The 25,005-nt window shown below is 45.1% G+C and overlaps 1 protein-coding gene across 3 annotated transcripts in view; it reads right to left on the bottom strand.

Annotated features, from left to right (window-relative positions):
* Positions 1 to 135: 135 nt before the first annotated feature.
* Positions 136 to 25,005, bottom strand: part of LOC119187621 (ornithine decarboxylase) — a 109,607-nt gene continuing 84,737 nt past the window's right edge. For all 3 annotated transcript variants that reach the window (XM_075878498.1, XM_037435710.2, XM_075878497.1), the window contains 4 exons: positions 10,084 to 10,249; positions 7,350 to 7,503; positions 2,918 to 3,021; positions 136 to 706 (listed from right to left, as the gene is read on the bottom strand). In XM_075878498.1, the coding sequence (XP_075734613.1) occupies positions 404 to 706; positions 2,918 to 3,021; positions 7,350 to 7,503; positions 10,084 to 10,249 (727 nt within the window). In that variant the 3' untranslated portion in view covers positions 136 to 403. The remainder of the gene's footprint in view (positions 707 to 2,917; positions 3,022 to 7,349; positions 7,504 to 10,083; positions 10,250 to 25,005) is intronic.

Here is a 25,005-nt window from a genome sequence, read left to right as displayed (position 1 = left end):
TATATATATATATATATATATATATGTACACAGGCAGAGACACGAGGATGATTTAAAATAGACACACGACTGTGTACCTGACCGACAGAGTCTGTAAAGCATTCTTGCCGCATAGAATGGGACCGGACACCAAGGTTTACATTGAGCAACTTTATGTTCTTAGAAGACCAGGGACCTCTTGGGGTTACTGTTGAGCCTCGTTGTTTGTGACGTCCGCAACAGTTTGCGGTTGCACGAACGAAGCGTAATATTGTCCATTTCACTCATTTCAACCCTTCGCATCTTAATATTTCTTGACCAATAAAGTAGTATAGAACGTCACCAGCGTTGGACGCAGACCCGCAGCACGTTGCAATGACAAATTCGTGGTACGCATGTTTTACGAGCATGGCATGCCCGAACCTTATAGCGGACGCTGCTCGAGCGCTCGTTCGATGTGTCCGTAGCCACTTTGCACTCGCGTCGCATCAACCGTGAACTCCACGAGTCGCAAGCACGCAGCTGAGGTGATGTAGTGGACACGGGGGAAGCCAAAACCGTTGAATCCCGAAGCACTGACGAGCGTGTAGGCTCCCATGTTGTCAAATACGAGCCACTCGCCATCGGAGACGGCGAAAAAGTGTGAGCGCGCCACGATGACATCCCAGGGGTGGCACGTGGCGCCCCAAATTGTCGTCAGGACGTCGCGAGGTCGATTGAAAGGAGGCTGGACACGTCGTAGGGCGCCGATATGTAAAGAAAGAAAAAGAATCAGACTACAGCAGAAACAACGCATGCACAAGCGCACACGGATCCCCAAAGGATAGAGCGTAAAGCGTTCGATCTTCCATGTTAAACAAGCTGGCTTTACACTATACAGAGAACTTGCGGTATACAGAAAATATGTAATATCGCGGACAGGTAATCCTTAAATACTTGAAAAACTCGGTGCCTATGCACTTCACCGCTCACTTGCACCAATCACCCCTGTTGTATTTATCGACGCTTGACCCACGACGGGTATACTCCGTGTGCCGGGGCTCTCAACATTATGTGCCCACTTTATTATCTATGAAGTGGCTCGAGACACGTGCTTGTAAATTGAGGATTAGCCTCGGGTTCGTCACTCTTGTTCGCATTTCGCGTTCGAGAAATGACTTTCTTTAACTGCACTTAGCGAGTGGGACGCTTGGGGCCCCAGTGTAGGTGTGTGCTACGCTGTTACTGTGCGTTGTACAATCCGTGTCTATCGAGTTGAAGGGACACTTACAAGACGCTCTGCCATAGCGTTGGCTCGTGACGTAGGGGTTAACATTGAGTGCGCTGTTCGCCAAGAGCAGCCGTCGAGGCTCCTCATTGGTTTCTGGGACTTGGCTCATGCCTTCCGAAGGTAATGGTCATGTGAAGGTATGGATATATATGTGTAACGGCTGATGCTGCTTATTAAGCGTACATGCACACAGTGGAAGAGTCGACCGTGCAGAAGTGTTGTAGCCAGGAGTTTTTATTTCGTAGGGGGGGGGGGGCGGGATGAGTCCATTTTACATAAAAATGCCCTTGTGTACTTGTATGCATGCTTGTACATATAGAATACAAGCTGAACAATACCTCAGAAAATATTTCAAGATCTCCCCCTCTCCCTGCCTCCTCCTCCCGCAACCCCCTCATGTGTATACATTTATGGCACACGATGAAAGTCCAGTAACGCTATAGAATGAACACTTTGCATACTGAGTAGAGCACACCATTTCAGTCTGATGTTATAAAACATGAATCTTGCCATATCATTAGTGGTCAGTTGAAATGGCAAGACAGAGTTTTAAAGACTGCATTTTTTAAGGGTATTCACAATGCAAATAAACCATCTTAAGGCATTCATTTGTGCAATACTTTTGCGACGGCCATAAAACTACACGGTTTGCTTGTTAAAAGTGAATGATTGGGCCAGTTGGTGATAAAAAGATTGAATTGAGGTAGAAAATACGGACAGGAAAAGGACAAGTACAAGCGCAGGCTATCAACTGAAGGTTTATTTATCACGCACTGCATCTATATGTGACAAACAGGAAAAAGAAAGAAAGGAAGAAAGAAAGAAAGAAAGAAAAAAAGAAAGAAAGAAAGAAAAGTTAGCATTTCAACAAATGACAAATATCATACACCCGAAACACGAGGCAGAATATCTGATTTATTACACAAATGCCCCATTCACCAGATATTGAAGCTATTTACCTAGGTGGGCAACCGATGGTTGGCTCACACAGTTGCCAGGTTCCCGCACCATTTTCGCTGCTTCAATAACGATGCGAGTATGATCATCTTTGTGCTTTTGCTATACAGTTGCATCACCAAACTGTGCATGGAACCCACACCTGTTGACATGCTGAGCCAAGAAGCCTTCATTGCCATTGCGTACTTTACGTGCGTGTTCACACAGTGGTTCACTGAGGCACCTCCTAGTGTGCAGGATGTAGCACGCACCACATTATAGTGAAATTCGGCGTACTAGATTGCTTGTTGTGCATGTTTGTGACTGTTAATTCGTAATTCTTGGCACATGCAGTATAAGGAAAAACGACCGGTTGTTGTGATCAACTATGTGCGCCATGCTGGTTTCACAATAATGTACTCAACATTACTACGTGACTCACGTTCAGTTTTTGGCTGCTATTGGGAGAATATATTCACAATGGGCATGGTATTGTATAAATTCTGGCGTCAAATTTTATTTTTGCACCATGCGGCCGCTTTTGTTCAGCTCAGTGTTATTCCCAATAATAATAAATATTTTAATAAGTGTATTGTTGTGGATGGCATTTTCTGATTTCTACATTTCACATTCAAGCATTTCTCACAAGTTTTACGCTTAATGGCTTTAGAAAATATAATGCGTACATTTGAATCTATGCTTCAGATGTCGGATGATTTTAAACGCACTCACCTCCAGAGGGCTTATGTGAATGTCCATGAGGTCGAACAGGTCTCGGTTGATAGTGTTGCATTTGCTTTCGTTGATGAAGACGTCCCAATGTTCGCTGAATTTTCCTGCAACGTGGGCATAGCTATCATTTATTTAAGTGCTTGCTCAGGCACTTACGGTGACATATCGCGGTATTTCGTACTCATCATTTGGCACACAAAAGACACTGATACACTCATATGCGTTCATTTGTATAGAGAAAAACAGACCAGTGAATGTTATTTTATTTTTTAGACCATATAAGGAGCAGAAAACTACGTTTGTTTCAGGAGCACAAGTATCGTGTACAAGTGAGCGGTAATTTCTTACAAACGTCACGCTTCAAAATAATCCTGTGCTAATCACCAACAGAAACGAGATGCTAGGCGTGTAATTGGTAGGAGCAAACCGAGATAAAGAAGTGCGTAGAAACAATTGAAACAGATGTTGCAAGCGAGTTGTCTCACAGCTTAAGTGACGCTTCCACGAATCTCGCACCTCTGTAAAGGCTTTTAAATGATGTTAATGAGCGCTGTCATTTGCTAATTGAACCTTGATTACTCGTGAGCTTTAGGGTGAAGGGAGACATTAACCTCTAAAGCAGGGGTCTCAAACTCACATTAGCTACTGGGCCGCAATCACGATACGTGGTTCCGCAAAGGGTCGGGGCAGTCCAGAAGTGGAAATTGGGGAGGGGGGGTGTGTGGGGAGGAAGGGTAAATATAAACGCCAGCTAACGATGCCATTGGAAAGAAGGCCTCTCCCTTGTTTCATATACCGGTTGTTTTTGTAGGGGATTTGTACACGGGATTGCAGAAACATATCGATACAGTTCTCCACAACGACCAAAAACTAGACGCGAATCCTGAAGTACACAGCTTTTGTTCGATGGTTGTTTTAACAGAATGCGGGTGCATGGGGGTGCCTTGCAAAAAAAAAAAAACATGCTTAAGAGCAGTCACGTCCGGATAGCTCGCTAGAAGAAGACGTTAACAACCATGATAGACAGAAAAATAATGTGAGCACCGCCTAGGAATGCAACAATCCGTCTCAAAGTCGTGAAAAGGATGAGACAATAAGCGGCATGTTCAGCTTGGGGGCCGCTTGCCAAAGGTCGATGAGCAGCATGCGGTCCACAGGCCACGTGCTTGGGACTCCCTCTCTGAAGTGTTTAGTATACTGTATAACAGCGTTTTTGCCCATACTTGAACGAGTTACGGACTAATAGAGTCACAGTCCTTGCTCTTAGAAAGCATTTCCGTGTGAGTGTTTCTTACGTAACTTTTACAGATGCCACTTTCGAAAGTCAAGTATATATATATATATATATATATATATATATATATATATATATATATATATATATATATATATATATATATAATCAGACGAATATACATTGAGTTGGCGTGCTTTAATAGCAAGTAAGTGGTAAAGATAATCTCCCACGATAGAAATTAATGGAAATGTTTACTGCTACCACCGTGCTACTTTTAATAGTTTCTGAACGTCAGCATATAATCTGGCAAATAGGGGCTTCAGACGCTGCACAGACATGGACTCACTTTTTGAACTCTGGACTTCAGAGGAATGCCGAATTGGTGGGTAAGTGTTGGTGTATTGTTTCATTGAATCTCGAGATAACTTTGCGCTTTGTAGTGAAAAGGTGAGACATATACGCTAGCAGTGTACGCGATACTGCGCGTACAATAGTGGTGAACCACGTACAATAACGGATTGACCGCGTTTAGGAGTTCACCCTCAGCATTCGACGAAGTTAAACATGTGTAAAACATTTTTGAAATTCAGTATGTTAATTACCACACTACAGGGGGCTCGTCTGGTGTGTACACTTGAAAGAGTAAAAAAAAAAGACTGACTACTCTTCTTACGAGCATTTGGGAGACTCGGTGTAAGTTCAGCGCTGGCGTGATGTTTAATTGCATTTAAAGAGTAAGACTGTCAGCTTTTTCATTGCCTGCAGCAATGAAATGGGTGGAGCCGCTGAAATCAATAACAATGAAGCCAGACCTGCGCAACTCTTTCGCTTTGCGTGATTAAAGACACTAAAGAGGAACAATAATTTTGTTTAGATCAATGAACTGCACTATGAGAACTCTAATGTCATATGTTTGACAGTCATAAGTTCGGTATTAGTGGACAAGTTGACAGTTGAAGTTTCATTTTTGAATTTCATCACAAAATCTCCGCGTGTGATGTAAGAAATTTCAAAATGTATTTTCAATATTTTTGTAACATTAGCTTGATGAAATTTTCTGAAACTTCATATGCTAAGTCTGTGCTGCCCACAGATTATGATGTACCGATTGACGTTTATCGATTGGTAGCTACGTAGGACCCAGTAGATGCCTTCAAAATTTCTTGCGCCACAGTGTTGGGTGTGGGAATCTGAAGGTGGCGTCGCCACCCGCATTTTCTGTTCGCGCGTTTTCGCGCTTACTAAGCGTCGTGTCGCGGTAAGAGTGGTGGTTTTTTTTATAAATTTTGGACTTGTACTTTACTAATAAGCAAAAAATCGTTTGGCCCCTTTAGGGTCGTTTTAACGTTGTATGCATAATAACGTTGGCTGTATACTGTGGGCATTGTTGTACGCACTCACCACCGAAAAACAAGACGAAGGTGTTGACCTCGTAATATTTGGCATAAAAAACAGCAAGAAAGAAACGTACTGTTAGGCTAATGGTATCACATTTTAGCAGGCCGCTAACCAGGAGGGGTGTATAGCCTCCCCCCCTGAAATTCGGATGGAAAGGGGTGTTTTGCCATGGACAAATGGCTGTGGGCCCGAATCTAAAGTAATAAAACAGCACAAATTGGCACATTCGGAACCACGCACATACAGACACACTAGATTGTCCACCACACACAGCGCCCAGTTCCAGCAGGGCTCGCTTTCTGGATTCCGTGCCGACCGGTTGCGCCCTCACGATCTCCGGCGTCAATGTAGCTCTGGCCGACTGGGCTTTTCAACGTTAAAGCAACGTTAAACTTTCCAACGTTAAAGCAACGTTAAACTTTTCAACGTTAAAGCACAACTGCCCTTGAGAAACCTTGAAGAGATTCCATTATTAAGAACGGATGAGCCACTGGATCTTTGTGCATAGACTGAAAAAAAGAAAGGAAGTTGAATGGATTCACCGAATCTCGTTCGTGCTCTTTTATTGACTTAAACTTGCTACTTCAGTTGCCAGTCAAACTCTTTGCTTTCGTACGGACATTACTGAGTCGCCTGCAGCTGGCGTCGAGTTTTTGAAATACCTTTATTTCATAGCGATGTCTTGCCATGCCATGTATGGCGCTATCGATTTCCAAGTGACGAGCAGAAGAACACCTCCTTCGCACCGATACTTCTTTACACAACCAGAACAATTGGCCTTGTTCTGGTGCAAGACAAATTATTCAGCTAATTATTCAACCATGCCTAATGTGCTTAAAACATACATCTGGCACTAAGGAGAAGTTACAAGGACGGATGGGTGTATAAAACAATACAAGAACAGGTACATTGGTCAGAGGAAGCACACATAAATCAAACAATAGGTACTCAAAGAACCCAAACAAAAAGTACTCACAGGACATGTAGCATATGACAAATATGCGGCGGCTGCATTTCCGATAGAGGCGGAAATGTTGTAGGGCCGTGTGCTCAGATTTGGGTGCACGTTAAATAATTCCATTTTTTCCGGAGTCCTCCACTACGACGTCTCTCATAATCATATGGTGGTTTTGGGACGTTAAACCCCACATATCAATCAATCAGCATGCGACAAATAACCAGGACTAACAACTTTTGCGGATGATCAACTATGTAAAATATTTCAGCAACCTGAACCGTTTTATAGAGGACATCTGCGTGACAAGAGTGAATCGTATACGATTGTCTGAAAAAAAAAAAAAATATCCGTAGTCGTTTTACCGAACCGTGGTGCTTTCTTAACATCCGGCAGCAGTTGTTCTGTACGTGAACGTCGGAGAAATGCCATTTCGCAATATTGTTTTCTAATTTTTATTTCTTGTTTTTTTATACGTTCAAGGATAATTATTATGGTAAAAAAAGAGTTCTCGGTATTTCGTAGCATGAAGACTTTCTTAAGATTGCTCAAAAATCAACTATAGTTAGGTTGCGTGTACCGCACATACCGTTTCTATATACTTTATATGTCCACAAATGTTTGAAGACGTGTCTCTTTTCTCCATTCATCCACCAAGTGCGGAGACTGGCATGCACGCACTTTAATTGGGACATCTTATTTATTTCTTTATGCAAGGCTAAATGTAACGTATCAGTCTATTCGCACTACAAGAATATTTATTTTGCAGCTCCACCCTACTGCTTGTATTATTGTACGCATTTTAATTCATGAAGAAATTTGAAAAAAGAAGTTTTATTTACCTTCCATGTTCACAGATTTCTTTCTGGTGCCAACAACTTTGGTAATCAACGTGTACGCTGAAATAACGAAGAACTGTCCCGGTTCAGCGATGACGTTGACGCAACTGGATGGCGGGAAGTTGACAATAAGGGCCTCTCTGATAACGCGACACAACTAAAAAAAGAAAGAAAACACACACACAAGAATAGCATAATGAGGAAGGGCAGCTTAAAGAACTTGGGTAAACTGAATGGGGTACTTGGGTAATCTGAATTATTTTTTATATCAAAATATTTTTGAACATGACAGTGCTTTGATGTCAATGTATGGAAATATCAACGGCTACATAGAACAAAAATGTGTGACAGCTCCACTAGTGTGAAATCATAAGAAATGCGTCACGCAAAGTTTGTAGATTCCAGTTTGTCCACTGCGCCGTTTACCAACATAGCGTAAATGATGCCATTTTTTTGGTAAACATGTAGAGTTTCCCCGGCACTTGCAGAATCTTGTTATACAGATTCAAAAACTGGTTCTGTGACATGTGAGCTACTATTGTTTTTTGCGTGCGTGTTGTATTTGCATTCTATCGTGTAATATGTCTTGTTACTGTAGCTATCATTATTGATTCTTTGACTATGTAAATCTCCCACCATTCATGCTCCTCGATCGTTTCTACAAATTTATATATTTTGTTTTGGTGTTCTGGAACATAAAAAGACGGCCACCTCATGCCTCCTGTGCCCTTTCATTTTTCCCTTTTCTGTGTGCACTTAAAGTTATAGCCTTAAATGAGCCTTTCATGAATGGCGGGTGATATTTGTACGACCAGCTTAAACACAAGAAAAGTTCTTTTATGTGTGTTCAAACAAAATAACGTATTTCCACACTCCTCGCTGAGCCTCATACTAGTTGTGCTGCCATAGTGCTATGTTTTATAAGGACTAATTTGTCTTAAAGGGGCTCTGCAACACTTTTTGAGCATGATCAGAAAATGCTGCTAATCGCTTGTCGAGACTTCTGTGAGCATGTGAGCCAAACATTAGAACGCAGCACGTGGCCTAGAATTTACGTGTAAATCGGAAATTGGCTAGAAATTGCTCACTCTTCTTTCGACAAACAACGCCATAAAACTAAATGACTGTGCCGGAAACTTGGTCATTGACTTATTTCAGCATCGTAAGCCGCATAGTTGACGCAGCCGCCCCAGAATGGCGCGACTTGCCCACGTGCTCGCTAGCGAATCCACTGAAAATGGGCCACGCGTTCGAAGAATGTACTCAAGGTCATGGTGCGCGTGTCTTATCTTTTTTTAGAAGGATTCGTTGGTGTGCTTGTTTGATCACACGTGTTTTGTCAAGCGTGTAAAATCAAAGACAGGAAGGCAAAGAGTAGAAGCAGCTCACATAAGGAAATGTGGTATCAAGTGTATAGGTATGCCAAGTGTGTACCTAAGTGACAATGAGATGGAGTTTTTGTATGCTCAAACAGGATGCGTCTTGAGACGTTGATAACTTGTGCGCTTGTATAAAAGCAGGCTTCATGCTTTTCAATAATCAGTTGGAAGTCAGCGCCAGTCTATGTCGCTCATGTGTTTTCTCTCGTCTTCGTTTCTTCAGTATATCCTAAACTATCTTCTTTCCCCGTGTCATGCCTCATCGCTTAGCTTCCATAACGCTCGAGTCGGTACGAGAAAAAAAGAGGCATCACTTAGAGCGCGCGAATATTTGTAACGCCGTTCCTACTTGACGGATTCTAAAAACTTTTGCCGCAGTCAATTTGCGAAGCTAAAAATTCATTTGATGAAGCCGTTCGACCATTACTCGAGAAAGTGCAGCTGAGCTCTTTCAAGATAAAAATCTTTGACAGACATCTGTCTGGCTGGGTTGAAGTTATAGAACAATTCTAGAAAAATGCCCTTCAGCCACGATTGACGACACTCCAATCAACCAAACATGGCGGGATAGTCATATTCTAGGATATTTTGTCTTGTATTTCGCTATAGGTTTCAGTTAGTTTAACGCACTCAAGTGGGGAGCCACATATAGAGAGAGTTCCCTTAAGGTAAACGCTACAATTGGACCTTTTTTATGATATATGAAAAAAAAAACCCAAAAAGAATGATTGCGAAGGACATGCGTACAATCTAATCTACATATGTGTGATGGTAAAGGTGAAAAAACTGACAAGAAAGCTAAATGAATCTGCGAAAATCTGAAACAAAAACACAAAAATGGGTGAGTGAATAGGTAAAGACTAAAAATACTTCGCGCTTCTTTTCTTTCTTTTTTTATAGGCTAACGACAATGGTAAAGGTGTAGAAACCTTTCTGCGCAACAGCACCAGTTTTTCTTAATACCTGCATGAAAGTTGAAATGTATTGTGTAGTTTATTAATGTGACCTGATCTGACGCAACACAAGTACGTAGACTGTAAGTACATGAATACAACAGGTAAGAGTGGACGCGTGCGGGGACCCATATTCAAATCCTTTCTGATCGCCTTCTTCTGTAGTACTGTGCAGTGTCTATGTCAAGAGCTAAATACTGGCTAACGCTTTATAAGTTATAATAAAGGTACAAGTACAACAAAAATGAGCGTAATAGTGTAAATTTCTGTTAACATACGTGCAAAATGACGCATGGCAAGGTCCTACAGCATTTCTATTTGCTTTCGCGATGTAACTTTTGCATATCCGCAATGCTTCTGTGTGACAGAGGTAGGTGCGCAATAAGATCAAGAGCAAGGAAGTACCTCGACAAAGGACTCCAGCTTTCTTGCACCTCCGGGAAAGCCACCGCCAATATCGAGCGTGTCCATTTGGAAGCCTAACTCACGGCCAACATCAAACACTGCCTTTGCATCCTCGATGGTACGCTGGAACACGGTCGGGTGCTTAAATGCCGCTCCAATGTGAAAGCTGTGCGAGGAGAATGCCAAAGCAATGCGTTCGATCGCTTCGAGCAGTTGCGCAATTCATGCACAATCTTCTTGTAAAATAAAGAAACGTGTGCAAAACATTGTCGTGCCCCGGCAGTGCACCGGTCGCAGGTTTGGTTCCTGCCCACGACAAGTTATCTTTTCACCCACTTTTCTTTTTTCCCATTTACATTACAATTCAATTTAATAACTTGCCCTAATTTAATAACTCTCCCGAATATGGTGAATATTCTGCCATGATTCCATCAAATTGCACGTCGGCAACTATTTTTCTGACTGCAATGAACTACAGGAACTGCTTTCCACAGCGAACAGTTATCTGCTAATATGCAGCTTCTCTATCGCGCTTATCGTTATTGTTAAGACCCGTTGAAAATTAATGCGAAAAATTAAGTAAATGAACGAATAGATTGAGGTGACGCGGGCAATGTCAGAGGTTATTTTTTTATGAAAGAGAAGGAGGGTGGGTAATCGCACACAAAATAATAACACCATTGCGATATGGGTCTAGAAAAAAAGAAAAAAACGAACACTGCCGGAAAAAAATTGTCGAGAAAAAACATTAACCTCCTGCTAGCGAAAATAAGCGGTCAAATCACGTGATGTAAATTACGTCACGTGATGGCACTGTGGCATCACTATGGTATCATGAATTTTGCGACATGTGATGTCATGCCATCACATGGTGACGTCATTTTATGATGATTTTTTGCATCACGTGCTCCCGACGACTCGAGACGCCTTCGTCGCGGCACGCCGACAGTAATATTTTGTGTTTCATGAGACATCTAAGGCTTTCTTTTGAACGGTAAGCGTGCCCGTGATATCGCAGATGAGCAGCGTAAGCTGACAAAATTAGCATTTTTTTCAACTCAATAATTTACTTTTGACTTTGGATGCCGAGCGCGCATGACTGTGGGCCGATTATTATTTGGCCTTCTAGCGCATACTGGTTACATGCAAGCGGTGTTCACGTGATCTACTCGCTTGCTGTTGATATTCACTTTGAGGCAGAGGCCTAAAACTCTCGCTCGCTTAGTGAGGGCTTAAAAATGACCTTTCTGCATTTTTGGGGATCTTTTTCTATTGATGCACCGCGAACCCAAATTATATATCATCGATCAGTTTGGCCACGAAGATTTAGCAGTCAGATACGATCATGATTCTTCAGAGAAGTTCTGTACCAATAATCTTTAGCACTCAGTGTGTTAGTCACTTCTCACTTTGGAAACGAAATCACACATCTTGTATGAATGATCAGCTGCTTTCTTTATGTCTTTGTTTTATTTCATTGAACACAAACTTGAGTCGTATAGTTTGCAACGATTTGGAAAAAAAAACCTTCAAACCCGACGCAGTTCGGACATTATTTTTCTACCACCCTGCCGCGAAGTACAGAAAGCCCCCTCGACAGAGACATGAACTTCGAGCTGATAGTAGTGAGTCGTTGCTGCCTGCTCCTTTTCATGCCTATAGTAGTTGTCACGAGCAAAATTATATATGATACGAGCGGCGTGTTACTACCTGGAAGAAAAAACACCCTGCATAATGTAACTCTCCATGAAGCTCTTTTAGAGTAGCATGCAACATTTACATGGCTTTCGGAAGAAACCTATCTTCTCATAAAAGTTCGTTTCAGTACTCTGTATCTTGCAATCTCAATTTTTCTGAATTCGCTACACTAGCGGGGTTCGCAAGGGGCCAGAAATAGCCCCCTTCCATGGAATTTTCTGGTGCGTTCGTAGGAGCCCCGGCGAAAAATGGAGCCGGGTGCAGCACGTGCCGAAGGCGGGAGAGGAGAATTGAGGAGAAAACACGAGTGTGGAGGAGAATGTCCTTACTTTCCTAGATCAAGGGGCTTCATGCGAGAGAGCACAGCGGCGCTTGTAGCGGGAGCAATGAGAACTAGTGTACACGCTGCTGACAACGGACAAAGCATGAGCATACGAAGCTTGACGAGCAAGCTACCAAAAAGTTGCCACTCGGCTGTTTTCACCACACGTTTTCTGCCACGTGTGCCACGCCATGGGTATTTTTGCCGCCAGCGTGTAGGTTCCTATAAAGAACTAGCGCTGCAACCACTGTCAGCCCCGTATAAGCTTGGTCGCTGAGCCAACTGAGCTTACTCGGTGGATTTCAAGCTATACTTTAAAGACAACAACACCGTTATGTGCGGCGGCGTTATATCGTTGATAAATGATGCAGACTGCATGTAATACCACCGTAATTTTTTACCTCGAAGATGAACGCTAATAGTTCTGGATCGCTAAGCACTGTCGTCGCAGAACGTCTCATTCGTTAGCGTAGCCAGAGGGGGCGAAGAGTGGAAGGTCAAGCTTTTAAAATTTCCCCATTTTTCTTATACAGTGCACTCCCACTTCAGTGAACTTCATGAAAAGCAAGGAAATACTTTTCCAAACTTTATATTCATGATAAATACGGAACTGAATCGAAGTAGCGGATATGAAGAGAAAAGTGTTAAATACAATTTATGTTGAAAAGCAAAATGTAATTTTCGTTTTGACTGGTGCCCTTAGAGGGCACGAAAATGCGAAGCGAAAGTGGTCTAGTCTACGTTTTCATGACTGCCTCTGGCGCAGCTCGTTGCTGTGTCATGATGTCTCGAAACGTTCGAATACCTGTGCCACACGGGCTCCTTTGTAAGGCCACCCAGTCGATGGCCATCGAAACGCCACATGACTGTAGACTCGATTGAGTAGCCGCGCTGCTACAGTTTGAATGGGCGTTGAGTGATTGAGGCGTTTATCGCAAGCACTCTGTGCTGCTGTGGATCCTTATTTTCTTGTTCATGTTGGCTTAAGTTAAATAGTATAGGTTCACTTAAAAAATCCGGTATGTCTGTTGATGTTTTCCAGAAATTGTTTATTTGTAGTCAGCAATGCACACCAGAAGTGTTTTTCTTTGGATTAGTTGGTGAAATATGGTAAAAAGAAAAAAAACTGCGCAAACAAGAAGACCAATAAAACAGTCAACTGTTAGACAGCGCTCGTCTTTTCTGTTATTTCTTCATTCGTCTCTTCAAGTTTGCGCTGTTTTCACCTTTTAGCAATGCATATTCAGCTTTACGTTATTGAGTTGCGAAACTGTGGCGACCGATACAGAACGATACAGCACGCTGAAGATGAGCACGTCGCTGCTGTCGAGAGTATGAGCAGTTCACACATTTCAAGCGGCAAGAATACTCTAAGAAATAATTCACAACCCTCACATATACTGCTTTTGAAGTATGCTCAATAGATTCATTTTTTCCAACCATGTTTCTTATCGTGTGTACGAGCACACCAAGTGCACTGTGAATGAGAGGACACAATAGCGTCGTTTCCGCTTCCGACGCTCAATGGCCAACGAAGTTTCAGTAAAGTTGTGAGGTGCTCCGTTGACTCAGTGGTTCTCAAAAACACCAGTGTAGCAACTCGTTCTTGACATTATTGAAAAAAAAATATGTATTTATATATAACTGCGCTAAAAACAAGACACCAGAAATGAAGTGGACAAAACGATCGCAGAATAACAACTGGTCTTTTGAAACATACACTACCCTTATGACCACGTGACAAGTTGACCACGTGACATGACCACGTGACAAGTTGCACACCACTCCCAAAACTCCTATCTACTAAAGAAATAGGCAGATCCCACGTACAGTGGGAAGCGATGATATGCGAAGCACGAATGAGGAAGGTTGATATGTCACTAAAAATCAGCACAACGTTACGAGACAAACGTAAATTGGGCCGTACATGACTTCCATGCCATGATTATCATGTTTGGGCGTGGAACTTACCCTCGTTGTCTATTCACGTCACGGGATTACAAATTATGTATATGTGAAGCGAGCGAAACGGTCACGAGCGTGTTACCAGCGTAGCATGTAGTTATGTTTTACACGACACGCATATCATGGTTATCATGTTTTGACGTGTAATTTACCTTCGTAGTCCGTTCGTGCCACGTAATACAAAATTTGGTATACGTGAAGCTAGCGAAACGGCCGCGAGCGCATTATGAACGTGGTATGTTGTTATGTTCTTACATAACATGAGTGTCATGATTATAATGTTTGCACCAGTCATATACCTTTGTCATTCATTGACGTCACGCAACACGAAACATGGTATATGTGAAGATAGCAAAACAGCCGCGAGCACATCATGAGCGTGGCGCGTAGTCATGTTATTGCATGACACGCATTTCATGATTATCATGTTTGGACGTGGCATTTGCCTTCACCAACCATTAACGTCCCTTAATACCAAATGTGGTATATGCGAAGCAAGCGAAAGGACTGCTAGCGCTCCACGAGCGTGGAGTGTAGCCATGATTTACATGACATGCATGTCATGATTTCGACGTTAGGGTCTGCCACGTGTGTTCGCCATGCAGTCATGTCATACCATACCAGTTTTGCAACATGTTATGTGAACGAAACCACAAGAGCAGCAAGACCAAAAAATGTACATCCTGACATATATGTCATAATTTTCATGTTATGACTGGTCAGTTATACTTTTCATGCACTCATGTTATGCCACACCAATTTCAATATCGATACATTATCGAATGGTTAGGAGAGCTAAAAGTCGTAGGCGTGGCTAGATAGATAGATAGATAGATAGATAGATAGATAGATAGATAGACAGATAGATAGATAGATAGATAGATAGATAGATAGATAGATAGATAGATAGATAGATAGATACGGTCAAAGTCACCGAAGTTCGCTAAAAATAATTCGCATTAAATAGGAAATCGCGCTCTTTCCCGGGAAGTTACACGGATGTGTCGCTGACGCACTTGTCAGTCCCCTGGCTATATTCAAGAGGCCTCCAAGATTTCCCTTGCTTTTTGGCTTTTGGCTCGCTCTATCACCTTGGTGCTACTGAAGATGTGCTTTAATCCCTGTGCGTATGCGTCACAAAAAATTGGTAGGTGCTTCCCATTGCTGTCCCCTAATGGATTGGCATGCTCCACCTAACGTTTGTTAATACACCTTGCGGTCTACCCACATAAACAATTCCGCAAGTCAGGGGAAAGGTGTATTGACAAGCGTTTGATGAAGCATACAAAGTCATTAGGAGACGGGAGTGGGAAGCACCTACCAGTTGACTGTGGCGCATGCGTGCAAGAATGGATGACGCCTCTTCATCTGATGACGTGTAACGTCATAAAATGAAGAGACAGCTTTAACGGTTTGGCAAATGGGTCCATACGATGCTACTGGTGAATCATTTGCTTATAGTGTTGCACTATTCAAGAGGCTTGGAAGTTGCAATACGAAGTTGCCTGCGCATCATATATGCATACGATAGCTGTATACTGACGCAAAAGCTTATTCGTCATCCTATAAACATTGAGTTTGAACTGGCTTGTTCCAACTTTTCTGAAGCCACTTGCGCGTCAGAGAATATTTTATGATGTATGCAAGTATACAGATGTGTGCACTTGAGGTTCGCAGGCAACAAAGCAAATTCTACTTCACGTTAAATTAACGCGCAGTGAAGTATTTGGAAGTTCAATATTGCAGGATTTATGGACACGTGCCTTGCTTGCACAACATTTCAACGTACCGCTGAAAGGTTGACGGATGGGTGCAGACACTCATATGTGCCCATGCCCCACGGCACCATGTGTAAGGGAGACCGGCATTCGCTCATTCAGTCAATTTCACCGGTCTTTTTTTTAAAGGCGATAGTCTTTCTTGGGAACCTTCAATGGAAAAATTTTGGTCTGTCTGTCTGTCTGTCTGCCTGCCTGCCTGCCTGCCTGCCTGCCTGTCTGTCTGTCTGTCTGTCTGTCTGTCTGTCTGTCTGTCTGTCTGTCTGTCTGTCTGTCTGTCTGTCTGTCTGTCTGTCTGTAAATTTGTCTCTTTGTCAGACCTTAGCGATACTTCAAACGGCACCAAACAGCCGACCCCATCCACAGCCCCCAACAATATTGCTCAATATTTAGCGTTCATAATTTTTGATTGTCAATTAAAGAGCAATTATTGCGCATATGTGAGGCGCCATAAAAATACGTCAATGTTTTGTATGTCTGCCTTTATAGTGAAAGAGGCACACACAAGTAAGTCTAAGGACTGTAGCGTTTATCGCGCTGCGCTGACAGTGCAACGTGATGCTCAAAAAGGTAAGTGTTTCTAACGCTTTGCTACGACGACACGGTGGTGGCACCTGCCCGTCGTTTTGCGTTCTACGCCTTATCAACTCCGAGACAGGCACGCATCTTTCTCCGCGGGTGCGCACACCTTCATTTTTGAAGATAACTGCCAGATGGCGCTCGTGTCTAACGTGCCTCGATGCGCTCGTTCGCCTCCGCTACACGCTCGAAGAACTCTAACGCAGCGCCTCCAGAATACCATTCACCGATTTTCTTCCGCAGAACATCAAATAAACGTTTTGTTCACTCTCTCCAGACGCAAGACTATCGTCTTTCGATGACATTTGCAGTGTAACATGCAGATTCGGGGCTATTTTTCCCCACTTTTCTGCTTGAAAAGAGAAGACAAAAATATCTGAAAGGTATGGAGGTTTACTAGACTAAGTCCAGTTTACTACCCTACTGGGGGAGAGGGGAATGACGGAGAAGAAGAGAGAGGAGGAGATACACATTGCACAGAACACACACATCGCACACACAGTTCAGGTCTCATAGGTGCTTGCACAGTGACGTTGCCCTCAAGAATTGTAGAAAAGCTCGTGTGGCTTTCTGGGCTGAGGTACGTGAAGGCCACGCTCGCAAGATCTTATCCAGAGTAAAGGGTTGATCATCCAGCCTTTGAGGCACACTGGAGAGTACGGCGATCTTTTTCAAAGCCTGGACAATAGCACAGGACATGTTCGAGAGTTTGTACACAATGGAAGTTATTACTGTTAGGGGAGTCAGCCAAACCAATGCGATAAATTATTGAATTGGTGAAGGCAACGTCGACCCACAACCGACACAGCATTGTAGCGTCCCGTCGCGAAGTCTTTGATGGCACCTGTAATTGCAGTAATGAAGCGAGGTTCTGTGGGCGTCGAGTAGAGTTCGGTTGAAGATTACAATGCATAAGTGCGATATTATGCGCGATGTGGTGAAGTTCTTTTGCGGCATCAACCTTTGACACGGGTATGAGCAGTGTGGGTGCTCCATCGTGAGCACAACGGGTAGCGTTGTCGGAGAGGTGGTTACCACCGATCCCACAGTGACCAGGCAGTCATTGAAAAAGATTATGTCATGTGCTTTGTTAGTGGCACGATGACAGGTTTCATTGATTTGAGATACCATCTGATTGTAGTTCTCGCGTCGTAGAATTTGCATACATCAAAAGCCGCCTTGGAGTCGCAGAAGGTAGCCCATTTAGCAGGGGATTCTCGCATAACAAATCTAATTGCGGCTAAAAGGGCGGTTGTTGTGACGTGTGATGTCTTAAACTTGGTGGTGATTGACCGAGATGGAATCACAAAAGCGCCTGTCGAACTTCCTGAGACTGAACCGTCCGTATAAATATGAGTGCGCTTTTAATATGATATATGCAAAAAGTCTAATGAGATCTGCTTGAGAGCTGCAGATGACAGGATAGCCTTTTTGGTTATCCCCGGGACTTCAAGGCGTACAGGGGGTGTTTGCAGGTACCACTCCGGGCAAAGCGGTATGGTTGGGGGTGAGAATCTTCAGGAGATGAAATGCTGGTTAGCAGCCACCACTCTGGAGAACTCTGCCTTCGGTCTTTCCAGTGGCAGGCCAGAAAGGGGGTAGTTAGGTAATCTGGATATATAGTGAATGTATGGCCGGAGTGTTGACAGTGTAGCGGAAGCTGCTCAGCACCACCGCATTCTTTTCTATCCCGTCTGCAGCCGGCCGTCGACAGCGCGCCTACTCGCGGCGCCAGCGCCTCCTCCTCCGTGTTCGGGGAACAACGTGTTGTCGGGGCCGGCTCCGGGGATTAGCACCGGCGGCATGCTACGTCTGCTCGCTCGGGGGCCCCCTTTTCCTCTTTCTTGTAGAAGAACGCGGGGGTGCCTCCTTCTCTCCCTCGTCGAGGGGAACTCTCTTCACTCGCACGGAGTGGAAATAAACAGTCTTGCCCTGCAACTCCAAACCAGCTTCACGTCTCCTTTCTCGCTGCCTCCGGCAGCCGACATTCCCGGCCGCTACAAAATTGGTGACCCGAACGCTTCAACGAACACGCCGCGATGAGCTCCGACGACAACGCTGCTGCCTCCACGCCTGCGGTCATCGCCACAGAACTGAAGCTACCAAATTTTTGGCCGAAAAATCCAAGAGTTTGGTTCAGCCAAGTGGAGGTCCGTTTTCAGCTCCGGCACATCACCTCGCAGTCGACAAAATACCTTCACGTCGTCGCAGCCCTGCCCCCCGAAATCGCCGACGCTATCGACGACATTTTGGTTTCACCCCCCGCGCAAGAAGAATATGACACCATCAAAAAGACGGTGCTGGACCACCTCGAGGCGCCTGAAGAAAGCAGACTGCAGCAGCTCTTGTGTCGCGAAGAGCTGGGCGACCAACGACCTTCCCAACTGCTGCACCGTATGCGGCAACTACTCGGTGTGCATGCGCGTCAGGACGGCCAGCTCCCACTTCGTGAACTTTTCCTGCAACGGCTCTCCCAGTCGGTGCGCGTGGTTCTCGCTGGTTCAAATGAGACGTCCCTTGATCGACTAGCACAACTTGCCGATCGCATCACGGAATACTCAACTCCAACCTTTGCGCCCATAGCTGCTGCTATGGATAGCTGCTGCCGGGGTCTTCCTTTCATCTTTGCCTACCTGGATGACATTTTGGTGGCCAGCAGAACGCCTGCGGAGCACTAAGAGCACCTTCGCCAGCTCTTTCAGCGTCTGGATGAGCACGGTCTGGTGTTGAAACCTCAAAAGTGCGTGTTTGGAGTAGAGGCGCTCAACTTCCTCGGCCACCACATCACTGCTGAAGGCATTATGCCATTGGAATCGAGGGTGGAATCCGTCAAGAAGTTTCCAGCTCCAACATCTTTTCGCAAGCTGAGGGAGTTCCTCGGGCTCTTAAACTTCCACCGGCGGTTCATTCCGTCTTGTGCTCGAGTGCTCCAGCCATTGACCGACCTGCTGCGCCGAGACGACCAAAAAGCACCAGAATTTTGTTGGTCTGACGAACACCAGAACGCTTTCCAGAAAGCTAAGGACAAGCTAGCCGTGGCTACCCTCCTCATTTATCCACGGCCTGAAGCTCCTACACACCTCATGGTGGACGCTTCCTCCACATCGGTCGGAGCAGTGCTGCAGCAACAGGAGGGCGCCCAGTGGAAGCCACTGGGCTTCTTTTCGAAACGTCTGAAGCCTGCAGAAGCACGGTACAGCACTTTTGGAAGGGAGATGCTCGCAATCTATTGTTTCATTAAGCATTTCCGATACTTCATCGAAGGCCGTGAGTTCTACATCTTGACAGACCACAAGCCCCTCACCTGCGTATTCAACAACAACAGTTCCTCCTACTCAGAACGAGAGATCTGTCAGCTCTCATTCATCTCCGAGTTTTCTACAGACATCCGCCACGTTCCCGGGGTCGAAAACGAAGCAGCTGACGCCTTGTCTCGCGTCAACGCTTCCGGCACAGAAGTCCTGGACTTCGAAGCTATGGCCGCAGCTCAGCGGGACGACCCCGAGTTGACAAGAGTGAAGGGAGGGGGATCTTCACCCGTGCTCTTGGAGGTTGCACTTCCCTACGTCCAGAGCACGATAACCTGCGATACCTCCCAGGCAGCACCACGACCTTTCGTCCCACTGAACTTTCGCCGAGTGGTATTCAACACTTTCCACTCCATCAGCCACCCAGGTGTCCGCGCCACCCAGCGGCTGATAACGGAACGCTTCGTTTGGCCCGGAGTCAACGCGGACGTGCGACGTTGGGCTCGGACATGTGAAACGTGTCAGCAAGTGAAAGTGACTCGCCACAATCGGGCTGCACTACAGGAATTCCGGACTCCTGAGTCGCGGTTTGACCACGTTCACCTCGACCTCGTGGGACCACTACCGCCCTGCCAAGGATTTAGGTACCTGCTCACATGCATCGACAGGTACAGCCGGTGGCCCGAAGCTATACCAATTGCGGACGTATCAGCTGAGACCATCGCGCAGGCCTTCATTCAAACATGGGTGTCCCGCTTTGGCTGCCCCGCCCGCATAACAACTGACCGGGGACGGCAATTCCAGACCAACCTCTTGTCCGCACTTTCAACGCTCCTCGGCACGAAGCTGCAGCATACAACCGCCTACCACCCCGCCAGCAACGGAATGGTTGAGCGCTTCCACCGGCAACTCAAAGCCGCACTGGCAGCGAAACTCGACCGCCAGCACTGGGTGGAGAAGCTCCCGCTCATTCTTTTTGGCCTACGCTCAACGGTGAAGGAAGACCTCGGCTTCAGCACAGCGGAAATGGTCTACGGCTCAACAGTGCGCCTCCCGGGAGAATTCTTCTCCGACCAGACACCTTCCGCCCCAACAGCCTCCGATCACATCGAGAAGCTGCGCGCATGGCTCGCGCAACTCAGGCCAAAAGCACCTCGCATCGCCCGCAACAAGAAAGTTTTCACTTTTCCTGACATGGACTCTGCTACCCATGTGTTCGTGCGACACGACGCAACGAAGCCGCCCCTTACTCCGCCGTACGATGGCCCATTCAAAGTTTTGGGACGTACTTACAAAACCATCGCAATCGACGTGCGGGGGAAACGAGAAGTCGTCGCCGTTGACCGCGCCAAGCCTGCTCATATTGAGGTTTCCATTCAAGCAGCCTCTCACGTACGATTTCAGTGCTAACCATTGGACTGTGACCTTTCACTATTCAGCTCGTAACTGCTGTCCTTCTTTAAAAGCTCCGCAATCTAGGAAGGGGGGGAGCCTTTGTAGCGGAAGCTGCTCAGCACCACCGCATTCTTTTCTATCCCGTCTGCAGCCGGCCGTCGACAGCGCGCCTACTCGCGGCGCCAGCGCCTCCTCCTCCGTGTTCGGGGAACAACGTGTTGTCGGGGCCGGCTCCGGGGATTAGCACAGGCGGCATGCTACGTCTGCTCGCTCGGGGGCCCCCTTTTCCTCTTTCTTGTAGAAGAACGCGGGGGTGCCTCCTTCTCTCCCTCGTCGAGGGGAACTCTCGTCACTCGCACGGAGTGGAAATAAAGTCTTGCCCTGCAACTCCAAACCAGCTTCACGTCTCCTTTCTCGCTGCCTCCGGCAGCCGACATTCCCGGCCGCTACAACAGTTATATAGGTCGTAATCGGGTAGTCTTTGGCAATGGCAATAGTTGCGACCTTGTTAGCACACCAAGAAAATCCCAAGCATGTGCGAAGAACTTGGCCTTGAATGCTTGCAGGAGCTGGATGTTGGTTTTTCCGGGATTTCAAAGCACGGGTGTGCTATATCGAAAATACCCCAAGAAGAGCGTCCGGTGCAGTTAAAGCATGGCTGACACGAAAGTTCCTCAAGTTTTACCGGCGAGAAATTTCATTAGATGGGCGATAGAGCTGAGCCTCCTCTTCAAGTGGGCAATGTGAGCACTCCACGAAAGATCTCTGTCAATAATGATGCCCAGGAATCTATAATGTCTTGTATACGAAATTGTGATATTCTCAGTGAAAATGGCATACCAGAACATCGCCTCGCGAGTGAAAGGAACTAAGGTGCATTTCTCGGGGGAAATTCTTAGCGCTTGAGCACGGAGATACCTCGACATTGTTGTCGCTGCTTTTTGGAGCCTTGACCGTACGTGGGGTCGCGTCATTGCCGAAGCCCAGATGCAGGTGTCATCGGCATACACAGAAGTTTTGTGTTTGAAGAGCCAATATTTCTAGCATTTGAGATTAGGAATTTATTAGCGGAGTTGGGCAGGTCATGTAGCATGAAAGGCAGCTGGTGTTTATTAGAATGTCAGCATTCAGTTCCAGGGAAGATAAGTCATCCTTACCACAACAGGTAATTGCATGGATTCATCAGATTAGAAAATTGGACATCATGAGCAGTGAATGGTTGATGCAAGTCACGAGTAAAAATGAAGATTGGTGAGAGTTTTCCCATGCCGGAATGGACGATGATGGGATGATAATCGTGATGACGATAGAGACAATGACATCGAGACACCATGGGGCTCCGTTAATGTGAATCGAGCCACGTTTTTTTCTAACTGGTCAGACTTTCCCATCCAATTGAGGCTCGTGTAATTAGATTCAGGTGCACGTTAAAGAAGCCTAGGTGGTCAAAACTTCAGAAGCTCTCCGCTACGACATCTCTAAAAATCATCAGGTAGTTCTGGAATACTAAAAATAAACAATTACCACTATTACGACTTCTCACCAAGAGGAAATTTGCAGAACGAGACGGCAAAATATGTAGCATATGCTCGGGAATGAGGAAGCTATTCAACGAATAACTATGCAAGAAAAAAAAAGACATGCGTTTGATGGTGACGGCGCAGGCTTTTATTTTCAATGCATCTACTCTTATTCTCATACACTATAGGGCAGCTCTTAGACTGTTTTATTAGAAAGTTAAAGAAGAACAACAGCTAATGAGACATTCTTTGCCACGGGACGCACCAAAGATACGAAGACGAGTGCATGCTTCGGGAAGTACGTGATGCCAAAAGTTTCTATGGCGCACTTCCAACGTTGAACAACAACAACAACAACAACAAAAAAAATAGGCTGAAGCTTTTGAAGTATCAGGTTTTATTTCAATGGAGAGGTTGAACCGAAGTAACCATTATTTATTGCGACCTTGCTAAAAACAACAAAGGCGTCGTTGAAGCTAATGAGTATATCTGAATTGAAGCACGTGCAGCATGAGCGTACGAATTGCAAAGTCAGAGATATGACGATGCAAAGTCAGAGATATGGCTCCCATGCCATTAGGTTTGCTGGAATAGCGAGGCGTTCTGAGTGAAGTGCGTGAACGCTGTGTTTTGGATCATAGTTCCGAAATTTTTCCTAATTTTAGACACAAGAGTAAAATAATGAGGCCATGCAGAGCAATACAGAATGAAAGTTGAGGTGAAAAAAAATTGTGCAGGCCTTTAGGACGACGTGTTGCGAATAGATACAGCAGAACATTTTCGATTGGTGATTCTCTTGAAATAGCTAATAATCATTTTCGGTTTTCAGAGTGCAGCTTTTATGCGCCCGTTCTTGCGGTAAGCTGCGTCGCCATCTGCGTAAGCATTTGATAGAGCCAACGAAGACGAAAGAGAGCGAACGCGGAGTCGGGTGGTGGCACAAGCCAGTGGCTTTAACCTCAATTTCTTCCTCCGTCATACGCGCTGGCTCCTCGCTCGGAGCTCGTGCGCATGCAAGGCTGGCAGGTGCGCTCCGCCTGGCGCCGCTTGTCGTATAACGGGGCTGTCGGCGCATCGCATGATTCGCGACGCCTGCAATGCACAGAGTGGTGTGTGTAGCACTCGAGCTCTGGCAGTTTTTGTGGCTATATGAAACGAATGTTAACAACTGCGTATAGCAAAAACAGTTGGCATTGCCTATGACGTCATCACTATAAGGTATACGGCGAGGGCATCCAGCAATACCATATATGGAAATAAAGCACTACATGAACGGAGGCCTGTCTGTGGTGGCTGCCGTGGAACACGCCCAAGCGCTGCTTTCCACGGTCTTCTGGTTAGCGAGGCAATCGCGTTACGCTCCATGTGTGGCAGTCGACGTGAAATGGGCTGCACAGAATTTCTTGCCTCAACTTATTCCAAGGACAAAAGAGCAAATCATTCACGCTCAAAATTCGCATTAGGCAGTATCGTATTAATTGGTGAACTTTTTTAGCATAAATATATAATTGTTGATATTTATTGGCTTGATGTGCCACTTGGAAATCGTTTGGAAAAAAGAACAGCATGATTTTGCTTCTGTGGGATCACGCAAAGAAGTGGAAGCATTTTTATTTCCTGCATTTTAGGCCCAATTGCATGCGCCTTTGAGGCCCAAGACGCATGAAAGGGACACCCGACACTATCCACTTCTATGAAAACTATTCATATTAGACTTTACTATTTATTGTATCACATTATGCCTGTATATTTGTCGCACGCTCGAACACTACACACAAGAGCGTGTGGTGTATGCGTTCATTCTTTTGTACACTGTCCTTCATTTTATGTGCTTACTACTTTCGTGTTGGAGCGCTTGGAGTCTTTCCATTAGAGCTGTGTGATCCATCAGTTTCTGATTTGTTGGATGCACCAGGGATTGCCCCATGTGGCACCAATACTGAAGTCAATCTGGGGATGCTCCCCCTCAGCAGGCTCTCATTTTGTCGGATTTTGAAGCGGTGCTCCTTCAAAACTGTGTCATGTGCTGCCTACAGGTAAGCTCTGCTAGCAGCAATTCGTATTCGTGGATAAACGGAGTAATAGCAATTTCATTTCAAATAGTCATTTAGTACTACCACATGTTGGTCTTATCAGAAGTGAACGAGCGCATGCGGTCGTGACGTAGAGCTGCGAAAATGAGAACACCACCAAGGAATAAGAATGCAAAGGTAATTAATACATCATTTGGTACTTTACTCTTCCTTGCGCACACATTTCCTACAAAATATTGCTTTAATGAAAGCGGCACCATTTGACATTTTATATTGTCGAGAATTTGAGAGAATGGTAGGTGATGAAAATGGTGTCTCCGTACTGAATAAGTACGATTTTTTTCATTCTAATGTACGCCTGTTCACACACATAATTGACAGTTT

This window comes from Rhipicephalus microplus, chromosome X, assembly GCF_043290135.1.
Source record: "Rhipicephalus microplus isolate Deutch F79 chromosome X, USDA_Rmic, whole genome shotgun sequence".
Classification (NCBI taxonomy): Eukaryota; Metazoa; Arthropoda; class Arachnida; order Ixodida; family Ixodidae; genus Rhipicephalus; species Rhipicephalus microplus.
The sequence above is the reverse complement of the archived record's forward strand: the minus strand, read 5'-3'. Positions and strand labels throughout refer to the sequence as shown.